The sequence below is a fragment of the Trematomus bernacchii genome, unplaced genomic scaffold (assembly GCF_902827165.1).
Source record: "Trematomus bernacchii unplaced genomic scaffold, fTreBer1.1, whole genome shotgun sequence".
Classification (NCBI taxonomy): Eukaryota; Metazoa; Chordata; class Actinopteri; order Perciformes; family Nototheniidae; genus Trematomus; species Trematomus bernacchii.
In genome coordinates this window covers 20,414,786-20,435,642 of record NW_022987739.1, presented here as the reverse complement: position 1 = coordinate 20,435,642, position 20,857 = coordinate 20,414,786, and the positions used below count along the sequence as shown (strand labels likewise).

The window sequence follows — 20,857 nt, the reverse complement described above, 5'->3', positions numbered from 1 at the left end:
TCTCAGAAAATCTCTCCAAAATTCAGACCAAGGTTAAAGCTAGACTCGGCTTTCTATATAGGAATCGCTCCTCATTCACTTCATCTCCTAAACTCTCTCTGGTCCAGATGACTGTCCTTCCTCTGTTCGACTACGGTGATACCATCTACCGCTCGGCGTGTAAAGGAGCTCTCGATCATTTAGACGTTCTGTATCACTCCGCCATCCGCTTCGCCACCAATGCCCCCTACAGGACACATCACTGTGATCTGTATTCTCTGGCAAACTGGCAATCTCTTGAGACCAGGCGCAACATCCACTGGCTGATGTTTGTTTATAAAACACTCCTAGGCCTCACCCCCTTCTACCTCACACAATTACTGCAACCCCCGACGCACAACACCCGGTCAGCTAAAAACATCCTGCTAAAGATCCCCAAAGCCCATACATCCTTTGGCCGCTCCGCCTTTCAGTTTGCAGCAGCTGATAGCTGGAATATCATACAAAAAACCTTGAAGATGGAGACCTTTATCTCCCCCCGCACCTTCAGGGACACTATTACAAACACCCTGGTACACACATGCAACTGCTTTGCCTGATGCTCACTACCAATGTCTTGACCTCTCCTAGTATGCATTGCCATGAAGGAATTAATGGATGAATGAATGAATGAATGTTTGAATGGATGAATGTTCTATATTATTTTAATGACTGATTGAACTCCAGCAGTATTGTTTTAGAGATGTTATATGTTTAACTGCTAAGCCTGTCATCTCTGCTCTGTGTCATTGTGTTGTCTCCTGGGTTCTGTAGTGCCCAGAGTCTGTCTTTTTATTTTTTTCCTCCCAAACCCCATCCCCTCAGGAAGCCTTTTGCCTCCTGTCAGGTCATCATTGAAAATAAGAATGTGTTCTTAATTGAATTTCCTGGCTAAATAAAGGTTCTACGACTACTACTACTACTACATCTGTCCCATAAATAGAATTGTCAAGTAAATGGTGTAAGTCTAATTTCTCTCTGAAATCTTGCGGCGTAGAAGCAGTTTAAAGTATTCAGAATTGTTCTTAAGCCCAGTCTGTGAGTAAATGTGCTCAGCTACTGTTCATTATTGCTTGACACTTCACTTTGGACCAATAGACCAAACTTTTAAGCCAACAGATTGACCAACAATCCCCAACGTGGCTGAAGTTGAACCCTAACCCTAAAGGTTACACAAACCTGTACAGTGTAGAGGTGGCTCTTTCTACATTTTCACCCTTGCCCCAATAAAGCCTGTAAGCACACTATTGTAGTAGTCTGCCTTTGTGTTCTCTGTTTGCTTTATCACAGGCAATTACCATGCAAAATATATACATTTATATACTTCAGAACCAGAACAATGAAGGTTCTTACTGTAGATCCACACGTCTTAGTTCTTATCTTTAGCTGTGTACTGAGTTTTAGCTGAGTTCCAGTGATCTGGGTCAATACCCTCGAAGTCATTACTGACTGACTAAGCAGAGCCTCACAAATACAACTAAATACACCAGGCTCTAACAATGTTACGCTAATCATCAACGAAATGAACCCAATGCATGCCGATTTTTCCATCTTGAAAGTATTGTAAAGTAACTTTAATGTCCTTTTGGCAATTAATATGTGAAGATCCTAACTTTGAATAATAGATCAAATCATTTTAAATATGACTGCGGTTGTCAGTGTCACCTCGCCCTACTGTAGACAGTCTTGCCACATGGCCTTCCCTTGCATAATCTCAAATATTTTGTATTTGTATTTAAGCTACCAACGTGTAACAGAACCATGTCATGTTTGTTGTTCTCTGACACAAAACATCATGTTGAATCAGTCAAAAACAAGATCATTGCCATTGGCATGATGACTTCTGGTTTGGAACACAAAGTTCTGTAAGTAAGTTTCACTTCTTTCGGCTGCTAAACCTTAACTTGTTTTTCACTTATCATCTTGTGTAATCTTTATCTTGTGTTATTTCAAGCTTTTAATTCAGATTGACATGTATGGTATGGGTGTTAGTGTCCCAACAATTATGTATCTTGTGTAAGTGTATCTGATTATTGCAACACAGCAGCTGCAAGAGAACTATCGATTTTTAGCCGTGTGATTCCATGGATTGTTTATTTTGTTATATCAAAGGTCAAATGTTTCTCAGCAGAAAGTTAACCATCCAGTTCAGCAGTTGATATGGGAGCACCAAAAACTGAAGTTCAGGAAAGAGCCAACGCAAAATACTTCTCCGCTCATGTCTTCTGCTTTAATTCCCCACAGCTTCCAATAAATAGTTTAAAAAGTTGTTTAGAATGAGTATGATGCTTTAAACCAAAGTTTTAATGACTGAAAACCCTGGTTAACATTCAGTCATGTGATTTAAAAAAAAAAAAAAACAGTTATCAGAATCAGAATCAGAATCAGAATATAATTATCATACCAGTATATGCACTTGGCTACCAAAACATGAATAGAGTGTGGTTAAAGTATGTGTGTGATGTCATGTCAATAACAACAGAGTGAAAAGGGTCAGGGTTGGGACAAATGTAATTTCCCCTTGTGGATTTATAAAGTATTTCTTAAATCTTTAGTCTTAATCCTAAACAATTGAAAACTCTTTGCTAAGGAAAGGTAGGGAAAGCTTGTGTTCAAATATTCAAAAAGGTCAAGGAGAAAAATGAGCCATCACAATACTGCAGATAGCTGCATGTCCAAAGAAAGTTGCCATTGAACAAAAAGTAAATAAATAATTAAATTACGATGGTTTGTGTAGTTATAGTACTCAGATCCTTGACTTACTGTGATTGAAAGTATCAAACATCAATGCAAAGATACTTTTTTTAATGAGTAATATGAGCAATTATTTCCTGTGTTCAAAATCCTACTTAAGTAAAAGTACAGGAGTCTTCATAAAGTATCATACAGTATGCTGTCTTGTACCTTGGTGGTACTACAGAATATGTGTTGTGTTTCTACTTGAATCTCTTTTTATATCCAAATCTTCTATGTACATAAATGTTTTTTTCTGTCTTTGTGAAGAAGTTTGGTCCAAAACCTGTTTGTTTTTGTGTGCTGTATGCAAACATAAAAAGGGGAAACTAACATCACCCTTTTCAAAGTTAGATCTAAACATCAGAGCTAGAGATGCTATGAGATACAAGACCACAGAGATGTGATTAGCTATGATATTGTGATACAATCATGGCGTATCTGCCCCTGAGGTGTGAAAGCATTTAAAGACAATGGTGACCTGATACAGTATCTACTACAGCTGTCGAATGTGTTTGAATGGACTTCTAAGAACTCAGTTTGATTATTTTTCATTATTAACTTCTAGATGATGACCACAGTGTTATCCAATATTGTTTATAGTGCTTTATTGAACAGGGAATGGGGGCCAAGATTGTATCAAGAGACTTTAAGCCCCCTCACTGTCCCTGTTGATCCAAAGTGGCGGGACTGCAGGGCCCATTATCTAACAAACATAATAAGCTCCACTGTGCAAGTCACCACAGTAGCTGATTGGTTGGGATATTTCATTTCATTTTTATTTGTCCCCCTCATGGTACGCATAGCCAAATGTACAATAATTGCCAACAAAACATGTCTCTACACACCATTGAGCGAAAAGGAGCAGGGAGAAGAATACAATCTTATATGACCTACCTCTTTCTAAAAAAAAAAAATAAATAAATACAAATAGATGGTCTGCCCTTCATAATAAAAAAAAATGTTCACAGCCACACATAAGAGTACACCCTCATCTGAGTCCTACTGGAGAAGAAGGTGGAAAGCGGCGCCTAATAATAACAATAACAATAACAATGGGACCTGCAAATAAAGAACAGACATCACATCAAAGACATCAATAATATTCAACAATGCAGGACCAGAGTACATAGACTTATTCACATTCTGCTTCATATAGTCCCATCTTTCTTAATTTATACAATTTCTTTAACTGAAAAATACATATACAATTCTTTAGATCCTTTTGTTGAGAATTCCACAATTGTACACCATATATGATGGATATACATCAACTGATGCAGGATCCAAGATATGACCATCCGTTTAAGGTAAGGGTTCAATGGTTATGTTTACCTGAAATGACACAAGGGGCAGTGGTTTTGTGTTTGTGGGAGTGAGGGTGTTCTTACAGTGAACAGTAGCAGGATATAAAAGGCCTCCTCTCATCTTTCCCACTAACCTGTGTGTGTTTTTTGACCAGGCCTTTAACCATGAAGCACTGTGTGTTGTTGTCGCTGCTGTTGGCATTGGGATGCGTCCGCGCTGCACCGGTGGAGACTGTTGGCATCGAGGAAGGATCGTGTGAAGACGCGTCTGCGAAGGGGGCTGCAGGACTCGCCATCACTAAGATCAACCAGGACCGGCAGGAGGGCTACATCTTCGCTCTGCACCGCCTGTCCAACGTGCATATGACCAAACATGTGAGTCCATATGAAGATATAATAAGTGAGGTTAACAGAAGGTTATATTATCAGGCTGTCTTTAATGGGCAAAATTCATCAACCACTCTACATTTCTTAGTTGTAATGTAGAGACACAATCAGAAGCAACCTCTCTACATTTGGTTTTATACCAAAACAAGGCAACTCATTAACATGTACATGTTGTTGTACATGATATGGATGATGTTTTGTTTGTACAAGTTGGTATTCCATAATTGGAATCCACGAAAAAACACGAAAGTGCTTCGATGTCAAAAAGATTTGAAATGTAATAATCTAGATTTTCTTCCTAATATTTACTTTAGAAAATATGAACATTTGACATTAATATATATATATTATATCTATATAAATGTTAAATGTAGTTTTAACTTAGAAATGAATACTTTAAATAAGGTTGCAATCATGTCTGATGGCAATGGTAATAGAGTGTCTGTCTACAATTAAGTTGACAATTAAATAATGAATATACCCTGAAATAAAGAAGGTTTTTATCTCAAACTGTCTTCAAACATGTGCTAAGAGATTGCTTATTATAATTGGCAATAAAGGAAATGCTGAGGCAAGGAAAAGTCAAAAGAGATGATTAAAAGAAAATGACTAAATGGGATATTTCTTTGAAAAACAATCAATCAGTCTGCCGGAGCTCATCTGTATGGTCCCATGAATCTGATAACCTGTAGCACTGAACAAAAGACTCAGATGATAAGAATCTGTAATTTTCCTTATGTATTTATATTCATTATGAATGAGTTATGAGAGCAATTACTTTTCAGACATCAGACATTTAAGCCAGAGATAAATGATGTGTCTGCGGTGTAGTAGCAGACAGATTGATTGTGTTAAAGACATCAGGTGATACCAAAGTCATTGAATGGATACATTTGTCATGTAAGCATCGGTACCTGATAAGAACAACTTTTTTAGGGTCTTCATTTATCACCAGCCACGTGTACTATCACACAATAACCCAACCTTCTAACCACTGGAAGATCATTTGCATAATGACGTTCTGATAATGAGTTCTGTGTGTGTCTGTGTGTGTGTTACAGGGAGAGACCGGCGTGGTTTTCTACCTGACTCTGGATGTTGTGGAGACCAACTGCAGTGTTCTGAGCAGGAGCGACTGGAAGTCCTGTGAGGCTCGCCCCGACGAGGACACACCGGTCAGAAAACACTCGTTGACGCACACACTTTTACATGCACACCCCTCCCTAAACAGTGACAGTGTTGAAAGAAGTAATCTGATCCTTTACGTACAAATACTTTGGTCTTCAAATTCTCAAATACAAGCAAATGTCGTGATTACAAAATGTAACTTTAGTAAAGGTACAAAAATGTATTCAAAGTACAAAAAGTAAAAGTACTCATTCTGCACAATGGCCCATTTCAGAATAATATAAAGTACAGAACAAGTATCAGCTAAATGTAGTTAAAGTATAAAAGTAAAGCACTCATTAGGCAGAATGTATCTTTTCACTGTATTATATTATTTGTATTTTACATGTAAAAGCATTTTAGTGTTGCTGTTGGTTCATGTGGACCAAATTAGATACTGTGTACATTAGAAGTACAGTATTTATTTATTATACCGCATCAGCTTATACAGTAAGTGTTAATATGTCCACAGTAACTAGTAACTGTGAGTGTTAAAATACATGTAATGGAGTAAAAAGTATGATATTCACCTCTAAAATTAGGTGGAGTAAAAGTATAAAGTATAAATAAATGGAAATACTTAGGTAAATTGCAAATATGTAAAAAAAGTACTTAAGTACAATACTTGAGCACATGTACTTATTTACTTTCCACCACTGAAAAGGGATAACACAAGATTCCACATTTGTGCAAGTTGTGTGTACTGTTCAGCCTTGTTTTATCAGTTTTTTATTACGTCAAGACTCACATTATACTTTCCTGTTGCTCCATAAAAAGTAGTTATTATATTATGAACCTTTAAATTACTGTAATACAAAAAAAATCTCAATATGAGTCAAGTCTATTTAATGTTTGCAGTATAATCAATTATTGTTGTATTGGTCTCTGCAGGTGTATGGACATTGCAAGGTTGCCATCTTCATCAGTAAGGTGCACAGGGTGGTGCGCCTCTACAAATACCAGTGTGTCATCAGACCAGGTAAATATTTTTTACAACCGTTAAGTTCTACTTTATTTAGTTGAATCTTAATAAGTTTGCCAGATTTCTAAGCAGAAGTGAACCTATAAGCCTCAAAATGTGGTAAAATGAGCCTGATATTTTGTTCAGTGCAAAACAGTCTTTTGACATTTCGTGATTTTTCTCTCTGCTCAGTTCCTTCAGCTCGCGTGACAGAGCTATGTCCTGACTGTCCTACTCCTACGGACATGGAAGATGCTGAGATTAAGAAGACTGTGTCTCTTTCGCTGGAGAAGTTCAACAACATGAGCGGGCTGTCCAATCGCTTCGCTCTGCTCAAAATCAACCGTGCTAATGCCGGGGTACGTTTAAGACGAGGCCAAACATCCTATGTTGTAATGTTCAAAAAGTTGAATAATGCATGCATGATCCAAAATGTAATGGGTCCTTTCTTCTTGGTTTATGAATCCTGCTGAGAAACAGACATTATCTCCTTGGGGGAGGCTAAAAGCATAATCCTGTTGACACCTTGGATTTATGTCACCAATTGATTCAAATGTCCATTATTAAATTATCCTCTAATCATCCAGAGTATCAAGGTTTCCAGAGTCTGACTATATACACTAATTCCCTCTCTATCCCCATGACCGACCGCCGCTTTGAACAATCATCTTATTGTAATGCATTCGCTTGCGACTTGACCAATTTCTTTTGTTATGGGTGTGTTTGTCACCAGATGGCCATGTCGATGTATTACAATGCAGACTACACCATCCAGGAGACCACCTGCCCCAGGAGCTCTGCAGCATCTGATGACTGCCCCCTCATGGATTGCGAGTTCGCTGTGAGTCATGAAAACATTTATTTTTCAACACTATATCTTAGTCATATGGATTGTTAATTTCATTTGTTTTGTTTTAAATTAAAATAAAGTTTTCATTTTGGCATTCCTGTAATAAGTCAGGATTAATTTGAAAGATTTTAAACGCTCCAGCATGAATTCTGCTTTTTTCATGTAAATCTCTGGATCAGTACCTTTTGTGTAACAACTTATCTTTTAAAGTATAACAATTCTCTAACTTATTTATCTTGGTCTTCTCCCCTCAGCACAAAGGACACTGTAAGGCCAGCCTCTTTTATTCTCCCACTGGGGAAGCTTTGCCAAGTGCAGATTGTGAGATCTATGAGCCAGAGGTAAGATTAAGCCAGGACCAAATACAAAGTGTCACATTGATTTCATTTTATAAAGTCTTTCTGTAGCAAAAGGAAAATGCACGCATGGATTATTTGATTTAAAGGGGACCTATTATGCTCATTTTCAGGTTTATATTCTTATTTAATGTTTAAAAGGGTCTTTATTTCTATATCTGTCTGAAACCAGAGCCCAGTCTGCTCTGATTGGTACACTGACCAGCGCTGTGATGATGGGTCAACTGCTTACCTGTTAGCCTATCATGTCCGATGTGTTGGAGCACTAGTCAGCAGTAGCATGAGATTTATTACAACTGATTTTCATAGTTTTGGCATTCAATTATATAATAACATCATATTATTTAAAATTATGACTATAGCAATTATCTAGTGATAACAATTATATCATATGGACACAATGACTTAACCTACACAAATAAGATGTAAGTTGTACTGAAATGCAAATTATGCTTCACAATTTGAATCAAAATACAGCTCTGAATTCCCGTTATGAACTTAATGTTTGGTCTTTAGAAGACAAAGTTGAAGAAAATTCAGATAAAATGTGAAAAATACAGCAAAAAAACAGTATGTACTGTACAATATATGAATATAGCTTAAATTGCACCAATTGACTTACCACTTTTTCTATGTCCCTAATATTACTCATTTTATCTTTTACGTGTTCTCAAGGCTGCTGACAGAGAGAAGAAACACCACCATCTGGGCGGAGAGACCGACCACAGCCACACAGACAAACACCCACACAGCCACGACCATGACCACGCACACGCCGTCGACGACGCACACACACACGACCACGCTCACGACCACACCAAGAGCCACGACAATCACAACAAAACCAAGCAGCACACAGACAACAGCGACCACGACCACGACCACGAACACACCCACGAGCACGACCACGACCACACCAAGAGCCACGACAATCAAAACAAAACCAAGCAGCACGCAGACAACAGCGACCACCACCACACGCACGACCACGAACACGACCACGGCGGCCACAGGCACGCTCACGCCCACTCCCACGACCACGGGCACGGCCACGATCACGTGCACACTCACCACAGCAAGGCGCACAACCATAGTGACGATGTGCCCAACCAGCACCACAACTACAAGCACGCCGACAGCGAGCACACCCACGAGCACGACCACGAGGTGGCTCTGGATCACGACCACAAGCACCCCCACCTGCACGAGCACGAGCACCACCACCATCACCACGAACACGAGCACGAGAATGCATCCCACGACCACCCAGAGGGCATGGTGAAGATGATTCCCGCAGTGGACCAGCCCATGATCCTGCCTATTTTCCCCGAAGTCCCCCCTGGTGAGGTGGGAGTCACCCTGAACCTCAAGCCCGACCCCCAGATCCCCGGACAATCAGAGCCCACCATCGAGGCCCACCCCACCGCATTCTCGGCTCAGTGCGTCCCTGCAGCAGCTGGAACAACCCTGGCGGAGAAACTCTTCGCTGAGGACCCCCAGTTCAAGAGATCCGCATAAGTCGGCCCATTCATAATTAGTCGCTGTTTAACCAAACCGGTAAACATAACATTATACTGATATCAGTGTTTGGCTGCACAACATAATAAATGCTTCCACAAATAACCATCCAGTGTTTGTTTTTTGTATTGTTTAAGACCAAGTTAATCCATGTTGTGATGACTCAGTGCACCAACCCCAAGCATTGCTGTATTTCCTGTCACTGATCTCTCACTGTCAATGGCGTCAAACGAAACAGCATGAAATAATCCTAAAATGTTTTTGGCTATGTGACTAGCTGCCCATGGTGGCTATTTTGTTAATTTGCTCAAATTTACTGAAGTACATCAAAATAAGTGAAAAATAGGGCTGCCGTATAGTTCACGTGCTGGCGGCCTATTTACTGAAGTTTGCTCCCCGTGCAGAGGACTGAGGTTTGAATCCGGCCTGGGACAATTTTCTGCATGTCATCCCCTATGTCTCGCCCTTTCAACTCTTTCTCTTCAATAAAGGCACTGGTGGCCTGAAGAAAAAAATGCATTAAAATATATTTTTTAGGAGGCATTCTGATAATAACCAAGTATATGTGTGACTTAAATCATGTACAGTATGCCACATATTTAGAACTGTTAACAGTGATATTTTGTTTAACGTATGAGATAAAGTTTGAATTGTCAGTCTGAACTAAGTTGAGCTGAAGCACAACATCTATAAGAACAAGCAACATTAGATAAGCAGTGATAAAGTGCAGACCTTCAGTCAACAGTGCTCTTTTTTTAAATGTCTAAATACTGTTATACTGCATTTTGTATGTCATTGGTTGCAGATAACAAATGAAAATGAGGGCTGTATACATGGAATAGGCTATTTGGAGGATGTTGATAAACCATTCTATGAAAATTGTCTAAAATATTAAGGAATTCCAAAAAGATCATACATATTGGGTGCAGACTGGATGCTAAAGTCCTCTGAGATCCTGCTAGTAGAAAAACACAACATCAGAGACAGAAATATTTGTTAACTTTTTGTAGCTTTCACAAAACACATTAAGTAAAATGGTAAACTAAACTAGGTCACTCAGACTCAGGTTTTGACATACTGTATAGAGTGAACAGTGCTGTATGTCCTCGAGGGAGGATTAGCCCACCAGCACAGTTGATGAACACTTGATCCCAGAGGGTCAGCAGCACAGAGCGGCGATGGGAAACATCAGCGTGTAATCTAATGTAAAGCTCAGTTTATTAAAAAATAAACCAACATTAACCCACTATTACCCATGTCTATTTTCTATCACAAATCGTGGGTAGGTGTCTATCAGACACTTTATTCATCACTAACAATCTAAACCTATAAAATAAAGATTACTTTGCAATTTTGTTGGTATGTCATATATTTGTAACTGTGTACTTTAAGTGTTCTTAACGTAGAAAGAAAAAGAACAGATTTTTTACTATACCTCCATTTTGTCCGTTAATGTCTGCACCTCATCATGTGTCATCATTTACCTACTGTAGTAATGGCAGTCTGCTGATGCTAGTTAACTACAGAGGTGTAAGAAGTACTCAGATCTTATACTACAAGTCAAAGTCCTGCACTCAAAATGTTACTCAAGTAAAAGTACAAAAGTATTAGCATCAAAATATATAGAAACAGATGAGCAATACACCTGTTTTGGGTATTAAAATGTATACAATGTAATTAAAGTACTTAAATGAATAGGAACAAAAACAAGTAGAATTTCCTAATATTAGTCACATGTTTCTTTCTACTTTTATCAGTCTATTACCTCATTTACATTTTGAGCCAAGTCAAATAATATTTAAAGATCACACACTTATTGATCATAGCCAAACTGGGCAGGAGAGTAAATGATGATTAACCAAATACGAACAGTTTGTGTATTCTTCTTTCATCTTTGGATAATTGACCAGTCTTTGGCACTATGTAAATCATAACAAGTGAGACTGAAATAATCCTGTGCTGAGGCAACTTCCATTGTAGCATTACATCAGACTTGAAAAGAACATATTCAAAATGTCAGTGTGAGTGAAGCAAGTTGTTGGTCTGATAAAATATACTGTAGCACCCCCTTGTGTTTTAAGTATGAAAGTGTACCAAAAGGAAATCCCTCAATCAGTATTTCACCTGGTTTATTATCTTTATTTTCATGTACTTGTCATTGTTATATTTATGTCATGTATTCGTAAATATATCTGCTGATCAGTTGATGGTGCACTCAATGGCCAAGCAATATGCTTTCTTGGTTTCAACACAAAGACATAATGCTTACTTCTTTCTTTATCTTGAAAAGATTACCACAAACGCCTCTGTCATAATAACTCTAAGTGTCAAAGTCCTTTTCTAACATATTTTCCACCAGGACTTGTCTTTGAGCAACACTTAGTAAGCCCAACTGCTTTGCTATCCTTAAGAACTTACTGCTTTGTGGGCAAAAAGCTAAATTACATGCTGTTACATTTTATAACATCTTAACGTTGGAAGTACATGTAGGAGTGTTTAGCATGTTTTGTTCATGCTATGCAGGCTAACAAATCAGAGAGGCAAAGATCCTTAAAGGTTGTCGCCTGAGTTACTATCTCATTAAATATGGTGACATCTATTCCTCTTCCTGTAGATGTTGAATGAACTTGTTACTACAGGGGATATTACAGAACTGCCTGTACAGGCGAAACAGCAATTCCTGGGACTTTTTTTAAAATTTGGTGGATAATTGGTGGTTTGTATCTTTAACATTCAAAACAATAACATGGTATCATGCTAGGACCTCTGCAATATAACATTTTACTTCAAGCCTGAAGGGAATTTAATGATTACCTTTAACTGGTATCCTGTCATGAACTGAAGTGCAGGACAAGTGGAATTGTTTAAAATGTTGTGAAACTAAATACAACATTTAAAAAACCATACAAAGGTTGTTGATAAGTGGTGATATGAAAAGTATTCAAGTGTTTAAAGTATTCAGTAAGCAGCAGGGGCTTTTCCTTATCTGTATCCATACAGTAGGCAGAGACTATGACTCGTTGTTGATATTCAGGTCTCTTGGGCTAACGCCAAACATAAACTCTGACACCATGCCACTACTATCATGTGTGATTATGAGGTCTCTACACAAGATGATTACGCTACATTCCACTGTCAATGTGCGCACAAAACAAACTAGGCACTGCTAGCTCTTGGCCATGCTCTGATTGTATTACTACTGATGATATCGGGCAATGTGCATGTTCATCCTGGACCTTCTATTGTATGTAGCCCTAGTTCTGACCTGTGCCCTGATGTCAATCTTTGTCACAATGATCTGAGTTTCCCTGACTTCTGCTCTCGTAAAGCTTTAGGTTTTCTACATGTAAATGCTAGAAGCTTACTGCCAAACATTTACCAGATAAAAGTACTCGTTCACAGCTCAAATCCGGAGGTACTTGTCATCACTGAGTCTTGGCTGAAGAAGAATATCCCAGACTCTGACATCGGCATCGCTGGTTATAATGTGTTTAGGCAGGATAGATCATCTAAAGCTGGTGGAGTAGTTATATTCACAAAGGAACACCTCCAGTGTTCTATCGCCACTAGTAAATCTGTCCCCAAACAATTTGACCTACTTATCGTAAACATTAAACTGGCAAATAGCTGTACACTGACAGTCGCTGGCTGATATCGCCCACCCTCTGCCCCAGCATGTACCCTACCTGCTCTCAGCACCCTCCTGGCACCCCACACTGGGTGGGTGGGTGGTTGTGTGTGTGTGTGTGTGTGTGTGTGTGTGTGTGTGTGTGTGTGTGTGTGTGTGTGTGTGTGTGTGTGTGTGTGTGTGTGTGTGTGTGTGTGTGTGTGTGTGTGTGTGTGTGTGTGTGTGTGTGTGTGTGTGTGTCTGTCTGGTCATTTGTTGTTGATATGGGTATTCACACGTCACATTACCCAGGAAGCAAACAATGGAAAATGAGAAAACTCCAACGTTGCGTTTTGGGGCAACATAGACTGTGTTAGAGTTTTACTCGCTACAGGGTGTACTTTGAGGGTTTTTGACTCTGCAGACCGTTCACATACAAACCTTCATAACACACAAGGGGACGGGTAATAACCTGAAAAGCATGACATGGGCCCGCAGGCTTTGTGATTTGAGAATCACATAATTTAAAATCGCGATTTCGATTTAAAATCGATTAATGATATCATCAATGCCCTTGACTCCAGACAATACTGTGCTGCCATTTTCATCGATCTTGCCAAAGCCTTTGACACTGTAGATCACCAACTGCTTCTGGGAAAGCTTAGATGCATTGGTGTCACTAACCAATTGATAGCCTGGTTTGAAAGCTACCTGTCCATGCGCACCCAGTGTGTAAAATCTGACAATCTGATAACACAGCCCCTATCCATCTCTAAGGGAGTACCACAAGGCTCTATCCTAGCACCCATCTTATTCTCAATATATATAAATTACATGGAGAAATCAGTGGGCAACTCCTCTATCCACCTATATGCCGATGACACGATTCTGTACACTGCTGGCCCTTCCCCAGATACTGTCCTGAAAACTCTTCAGGATAGTTTTCAGAGAATCCAGTCACATCTCTCTGCCCTTGGCCTGGTCCTGAACACCACTAAAACCAAGATCATGTGGCTTGGCCGCAGTGGTGCCTCCCAAACTGGCACTATTGTGACCGCCAATGGCCGGGACCTCGAAATAGTTAAAGGTAGGGTAGGTAAGTTTGAGAAACCGGCTCGAGATACACTTTTTGTTATATTCCATGGAATGCTCTTAACATCCCGATAGCAATGAATATCTTAAGTGCTTTGACAAAAAATCCATAAAAAAATGTAATCTGTGGAAGCCGTAATACTGTAAATATTACGACCAATCATTTTAGCCGGCCCGGCTAAAATAACTGGATGGCCTACCTGCCTGTCAGCCTTCCATCGGGGCACAAACTTATCTCGTGCCCTCATTGGTCATGTGCGCGTTCGTGTGTGTTGGAGGAGGGGCTCTATAAGGAAGTGGCAGATTTTCTCCGGTTGTGTATTTTCAAATTCTAGCGATCTCGAGCCGGTTTCTCAAACGTACCTACCCTACCTTTAAATCTTATAAAAACTGGTATTTTGGATTGACAGTAATCTGTCATTCTCAGAACATCTCTCCAAAATTCAGACCAAGGTTAAAGCTAGACTCGGCTTTCTATATAGGAATCGCTCCTCATTCACTTCATCTCCTAAACTCTCTCTGGTCCAGATGACTGTCCTTCCTCTGTTCGACTACGGTGATACAAATCTACCGCTCGGCGTGTAAAGGGGCTCTCGATCATTTAGCCGTTCTGTATCACTCCGCCATCCGCTTCGCCACCAATGCCCCCTACAGGACACATCACTGTGATCTGTACTCTCTGGCAAACTGGCAATCTCTTGAGACCAGGCGCAACATCCACTGGCTGATGTTTGTTTATAAAACACTCCTAGGCCTCACCCCCTTCTACCTCACACAATTACTGCAACCCCCGACGCACAACACCCGGTCAGCTAAAAACATCCTGCTAAAGATCCCCAAAGCCCATACATCCTTTGGCCGCTCCGCCTTTCAGTTTGCAGCAGCTGATAGCTGGAATATCATACAAAAAACCTTGAAGATGGAGACCTTTATCTCCCCCCGCACCTTCAGGGACACTATTACAAACACCCTGGTACACACATGCAACTGCTTTGCCTGATGCTCACTACCAATGTCTTGACCTCTCCTAGTATGCATTGCCATGAAGGAATGAATGGATGAATGAATGAATGTTTGAATGGATGAATGTTCTATATTATTTTAATGACTGATTGAACTCTAGCAGTATTGTTTTAGAGATGTTATATGTTTAACTGCTAAGCCTGTCATCTCTGCTCTGTGTCATTGTGTTGTCTCCTGGGTTCTGTAGTGCCCAGAGTCTGTCTTTTTATTTTCTTCCTCCCAACCCCCATCCCCTCAGGAAGCCTTTTGCCTCCTGTCAGGTCATCATTGAAAATAAGAATGTGTTCTTAATTGAATTTCCTGGCTAAATAAAGGTTCTACTACTACTACTACTACTACATCTGTCCCATAAATAGAATTGTCAAGTAAATGGTGTAAGTCTAATTTCTCTCTGAAATCTTGCGGCGTAGAAGCAGTTTAAAGTATTCAGAATTGTTCTTAAGCCCACTCTGTGAGTAAATGTGCTCAGCTACTGTTCATTATTGCTTGACACTTCACTTTGGACCAATAGACCAAACTTTTGGTCAATCCCCAACGTGGCTGAAGTTGAACCCTAACCCTAAAGGTTACACAAACCTGTACAGTGTAGAGGTGGCTCTTTCTAGCTACCAACGTGTAACAGAACCATGTCATGTTTGTTGTTCTCTGACACAAAACATCATGTTGAATCAGTCAAAAACAAGATCATTGCCATTGGCATGATGACTTCTGGTTTGGAACACAAAGTTCTGTAAGTAAGTTTCACAGTTTGATTATTTTTCATTATTAACTTCTAGATGATGACCACAGTGTTATCCAATCTTGTTTATAGTTCTTTATTGAACAAGGAATGGGGGCCAAGATTGTATCAAGAGACTTTAAGCCCCCTCACTGTCCCTGTTGATCCAAAGTGGCGGGACTGCAGGGCCCATTATCTAACAAACATGATAAGCTCCACTGTGCAAGTCACCACAGTAGCTGATTGGTTGGGATATTTCATTTCATTTCATTTCATTTCATTTCATTTTTATTTGTCCTGCTCATGGTACGCATAGCCAAATGTACAATAATTGCCAACAAAACATGTCTCTACACACCATTGAGCGAAAAGGAGCAGGGAGAAGAATAAAATCTTATATGACCTGCCCCTTTCTAAAAAAAACAAAATAAATACAAATAGATGGTCTGCCCTTCATAATAATTTTTTTTTTCACAGCCACACATAAGAGTACACCCTCATCAGAGTCCTACTGGAGAAGAAGGTGGAAAGCGGCGCCTAATAATAATAATAATAATAATAATAATAATAATAACAATAACAATAACAATGGGACCTGCAAATAAAGAACAGACATCACATCAAAGACATCAAAAATATTCAACAATGCAGGACCAGAGTACATAGACTTATTCACATTCTGCTTCATATAGTCCCATCTTTCTTAATTTATACAATTTCTTTAACTGAAAAATACATATACAATTCTTTAGATCCTTTTGTTGAGAATTCCACAATTGTACACCATATATGATGGATATACATCAACTGATGCAGGATCCAAGATATGACCATCCGTTTAAGGTAAGGGTTCAATGGTTATGTTTACCTGAAATGACACAAGGGGCAGTGGTTTTGTGTTTGTGGGAGTGAGGGTGTTCTTACAGTGAACAGTAGCAGGATATAAAAGGCCTCCTCTCATCTTTCCCACTAACCTGTGCGTGTTTTTTGACCAGGCCTTTAACCATGAAGCACTGTGTGTTGTTGTCGCTGCTGTTGGCGTTGGGATGCGTCCGCGCTGCACCGGTGGAGACTGTTGGCATCGAGGAAGGATCGTGTGAAGACGCGTCTGCGAAGGGGGCTGCAGGACTCACCATCACTAAGATCAACCAGGACCGGCAGGAGGGCTACATCGTCGCTCTGCACCGCCTGTCCAACGTGCATATGACCAAACATGTGAGTCCATATGAAGATATAATAAGCGAGGTTAACAGAAGGTTATATTATCAGGCTGTCTTTAATGGGCAAAATTCATCAACCACTCTACATTTCTTAGTTGTAATGTAGAGACCATGGGCGTAGGAAGCATCCTGAATGTGGGGGGGACATTTTTAACTGGGGTGTGGGGGCGAAAAAAAATATAGATTTCCTGTATTCTGGTGCATTTTAACAGGTGGTTTGATACTTTTATGTGGCTATACTAGCATGAGGAAAATGATGGGTACATTTTGTAATTTCATCCAGTAGTAAAGAAAGGAAACATATTTGATTATGAATTCAGAGCTGTCTTTGAATGAATAAAAAGCAGTTTAAATGCCCATTTTTTGTACATTTATATACAACAATAAATATTTGTGAGTGCATTGAGAGAAATTGTTGTGGAGAGTCATTTATATATAAATCGCAAAATACATTTGTGAATCCTTCTGTGAGCATTTATTAATATTGAGACTGATCTGACTCCATACGGATGTTAAGTTCACCTAGGAATGGTATCATTGACTTAAATGTTCAAATAAATGTTGCTCTTCTGTCTATATTGGTCAGATGATGCCCCTTGACTGAAATGTTTCCTGTTCAATATCCCCACTGATTTCCTTAAAATCCTGGGATGAGAGTCCACATCACAATTTACTCTCAACTGTCATTTCCCTTTCATCACTCACCTCAGCAATGGACCTCTCTCCACTGTCCCTGCATTCTGCCTCTGACTCACTCTCAAGTGCCTAGATGTCAAGAGAGGTGGTGAAGTGATAATTATTTATTGAGCAGTATACTCTTTCACATTGAATCACAACAAGTCATAATGAATGTAAATACAACTGACTCTAAAGTAAGTCCCAGTCTGTGACATTGGACATTTTGAAGACTCAAAGTCCCAAGCAGTAGGTAGAATATTAGCTAGTCTATGTAATGTGCACAGAAAATAAATAGTTAACTGAATACTGGGATGGAAATAGCCTATAAGCACTCAGTAAAACATAAACACACACAAAAAGCTTCTGAATGATAAGAAGTATAATAAAAACATAATGCACATTACCATTTTGAGAGAGAGTACCTAAGTTAAAGAACCCAGAAAAGAATCTCTTATCGAACTGAGGCTCCAGTAAAACACACTGACTGCGTCTGACATCAGTAAGCCGTTTATGAGTATTATCCCGGTTATGATCATATTGGGGATATGGTGTTTACATGAGCACAGAGAGATCGGGTTATTCATGTTCCCTGTTTACATGATAAATACTAGTAACCTGGCATTTCGATGCCTTTTCTCATCTAAACTATTCAGTATTTGTATCTCTCTATCATGACATAAAGACGAAACTCCTCTCCAGAAGTGAGACGCCGCCATCACTGTTAACTGATTAACTGCTACCAGCTGATGACTTACTTTCCTCTTCTTTGAATTTTTTTTTCTTATGTCCATGTTGTCTGGGGGAGAAAACATATCAAACCAAGAGATCGTCAGCTTTGATTTTCGCTGTATTAACCATTTCCTGAACATTTGGTGTGTGTGCCTTACCTCCGCTACCGGCATCGCTTCATACAACAGATCTGAGCTGTCCAACTATGACAACACTCCTTGAACATGCGCGCGCTATGTGAGAATCTGCCTTGGTACAAAGTAGCAGTGAAAACATGGTACGGAGTTTCATTGATTTGGGCATTCTCTCAATAAGCAAGTGGAATGGATTTAATTTGATAGTGAAGCACTGACACAGCGCTCTACAAAGTGTGGCGAGTGGATAGACCGATTCACGGACTTTCCGCATAGTAAACGTGGGGGGGTCTAAACTAATCATTTGAAAAAGTGGGGGGGACTTGTCCCACCCTCATATAATGGCTGCGACGCCCATGGTAGAGACACAATCAGAAGCAACCTCTCTACATTTGGTTTTATACCAAAACAAGGCAACTCATTAACATGTACATGTTGTTGTACATGATATGGATGATGTTTTGTTTGTACAAGTTGGTATTCCATAATTGGAATCCACGAAAAAACACGAAAGTGCTTCGATGTCAAAAAGATTTGAAATGAAATAATCTAGATTTTCTTCCTAATATTTACTTTAGAAAATATGAACATTTGACATTAATATATATATATTATATCTATATAAATGTTAAATGTAGTTTTAACTTAGAAATGAATACTTTAAATAAGGTTGCAATCATGTCTGATGGCAATGGTAATAGAGTGTCTGTCTACAATTAAGTTGACAATTAAATAATGAATATACCCTGAAATAAAGAAGGTTTTTATCTCAAACTGTCTTCAAACATGTGCTAAGAGATTGCTTATTATAATTGGCAATAAAGGAAATGCTGAGGCAAGGAAAAGGATGATTAAAAGAAAATGACTAAATGGGATATTTCTTTGAAAAACAATCAATCAGTCTGCCAGAGCTCATCTGTATGGTCCCATAAATCTGATAACCTCTAGCACTTAACAAAAGACTCAGATGATAAGAATCTGTAATTTCCTTATGTATTTATATTCATTATGAATGAGTTATGAGAGCAATTACTTTTCAGACATCAGACATTTAAGCCAGAGATAAATGATGTGTCTGCGGTGTAGTAGCAGACAGATTGATTGTGTTAAAGACATCAGGTGATACCAAAGTCATTGGATGGATACATTTGTCATGTAAGCATCGGTACCTGATAAGAACAACTTTTTTTAGGGTCTTCATTTATCACCAGCCACGTGTACTATCACACAATAACCCAACCTTCTAACCACTGGAAGATCATTTGCATAATGACGTTCTGATAATGAGTTCTGTGTGTGTCTGTGTGTGTGTTACAGGGAGAGACCGGCGTGGTTTTCTACCTGACTCTGGATGTTGTGGAGACCAACTGCAGTGTTCTGAGCAGGAGCGACTGGAAGTCCTGTGAGGCTCGCCCCGACGAGGACACACCGGTCAGAAAACACTCGTTGACGCACACACTTTTACATGCACACCCCTCCCTAAACAGTGACAGTGTTGAAAGAAGTAATCTGATCCTTTACGTACAAATACTTTGGTCTTCAAATTCTCAAATACAAGCAAATGTCGTGATTACAAAATGTAACTTTAGTAAAGGTACAAAAATGTATTCAAAGTACAAAAAGTAAAAGTACTCAGTCTGCACAATGGCCCATTTCAGAATAATATAAAGTACAGAACAAGTATCAGCTAAATGTAGTTAAAGTATAAAAGTAAAGCACTCATTAGGCAGAATGTATCTTTTCACTGTATTATATTATTTGTATTTTACATGTAAAAGCATTTTAGTGTTGCTGTTGGTTCATGTGGACCAAATTAGATACTGTGTACATTAGAAGTACAGTATTTATTTATTATACCGCATCAGCTTATACAGTAAGTGTTAATATGTCCACAGTAACTAGTAACTGTGAGTGTTAAAATACATGTAATGGAGTAAAAAGTATGATATTCACCTCTAAAATTAGGTGGAGTAAAAGTATAAAGTAGAAATAAATGGAAATACTTAGGTAAATTGCAAATATGTAAAAAAAGTACTTAAGTACAATACTTGAGCACATGTACTTATTTACTTTCCACCACTGAAAAGGGATAACACAAAATTCCACATTTGTGCAAGTTGTGTGTACTGTTCAGCCTTGTTTTATCAGTTTTTTATTACGTCAAGACTCACATTATACTTTCCTGTTGCTCCATAAAAAGTAGTTATTATATTATGAACCTTTAATCTGTTAAGCCCTGAGCCTGTTTTTCAGGTCTCAGGCTCGAAAATGACATTCCCAGAACATGATCGTGATTTTTCTCTCTGCTCAGTTCCTTCAGCTCGCGTGACAGAGCTATGTCCTGACTGTCCTACTCCTA

The 20,857-nt window shown here is 39.1% G+C and overlaps 2 protein-coding genes across 2 annotated transcripts; both read left to right on the top strand.

The window, feature by feature from the left end:
- Positions 1 to 4,193: 4,193 nt before the first annotated feature.
- On the top strand, positions 4,194 to 9,405 carry LOC117495485 (antihemorrhagic factor cHLP-B-like). Its single transcript, XM_034146765.1, has 7 exons — positions 4,194 to 4,433; positions 5,507 to 5,620; positions 6,504 to 6,591; positions 6,766 to 6,932; positions 7,307 to 7,414; positions 7,678 to 7,764; positions 8,455 to 9,405. The coding sequence occupies exons 1-7, from the start codon at positions 4,224 to 4,226 to the stop codon at positions 9,295 to 9,297; spliced, it is 1,617 nt and encodes a 538-aa protein (XP_034002656.1). The 5' UTR covers positions 4,194 to 4,223; the 3' UTR covers positions 9,298 to 9,405.
- A 7,319-nt stretch (positions 9,406 to 16,724) lies between these two features.
- LOC117495119 (fetuin-B-like) lies at positions 16,725 to 20,843 on the top strand. Its single transcript, XM_034146206.1, has 3 exons — positions 16,725 to 16,952; positions 19,816 to 20,033; positions 20,810 to 20,843. Exons 1-3 carry the CDS (start codon positions 16,743 to 16,745, stop codon positions 20,841 to 20,843), a joined length of 462 nt encoding a protein of 153 aa, XP_034002097.1. The 5' UTR covers positions 16,725 to 16,742.
- The last annotated feature ends 14 nt before the right edge of the window (positions 20,844 to 20,857 follow it).

Bases quoted from the DNA above. Each gene is read 5' to 3' on its own strand.
- LOC117495485 (XM_034146765.1), top strand. From the start codon at position 4,224: ATGAAGCACTGTGTGTTGTTGTCGCTGCTGTTGGCATTGGGATGCGTC. The intron at 6,592-6,765 runs GTAAATATTTTT...CTCTCTGCTCAG, and splicing joins CCAGTGTGTCATCAGACCAG to TTCCTTCAGCTCGCGTGACA. The intron at 7,415-7,677 runs GTGAGTCATGAA...TTCTCCCCTCAG, and splicing joins TCATGGATTGCGAGTTCGCT to CACAAAGGACACTGTAAGGC.
- LOC117495119 (XM_034146206.1), top strand. From the start codon at position 16,743: ATGAAGCACTGTGTGTTGTTGTCGCTGCTGTTGGCGTTGGGATGCGTC. The intron at 16,953-19,815 runs GTGAGTCCATAT...TGTGTGTTACAG, and splicing joins ACGTGCATATGACCAAACAT to GGAGAGACCGGCGTGGTTTT. The intron at 20,034-20,809 runs GTCTTCAAATTC...CTCTCTGCTCAG, and splicing joins CTTTACGTACAAATACTTTG to TTCCTTCAGCTCGCGTGACA.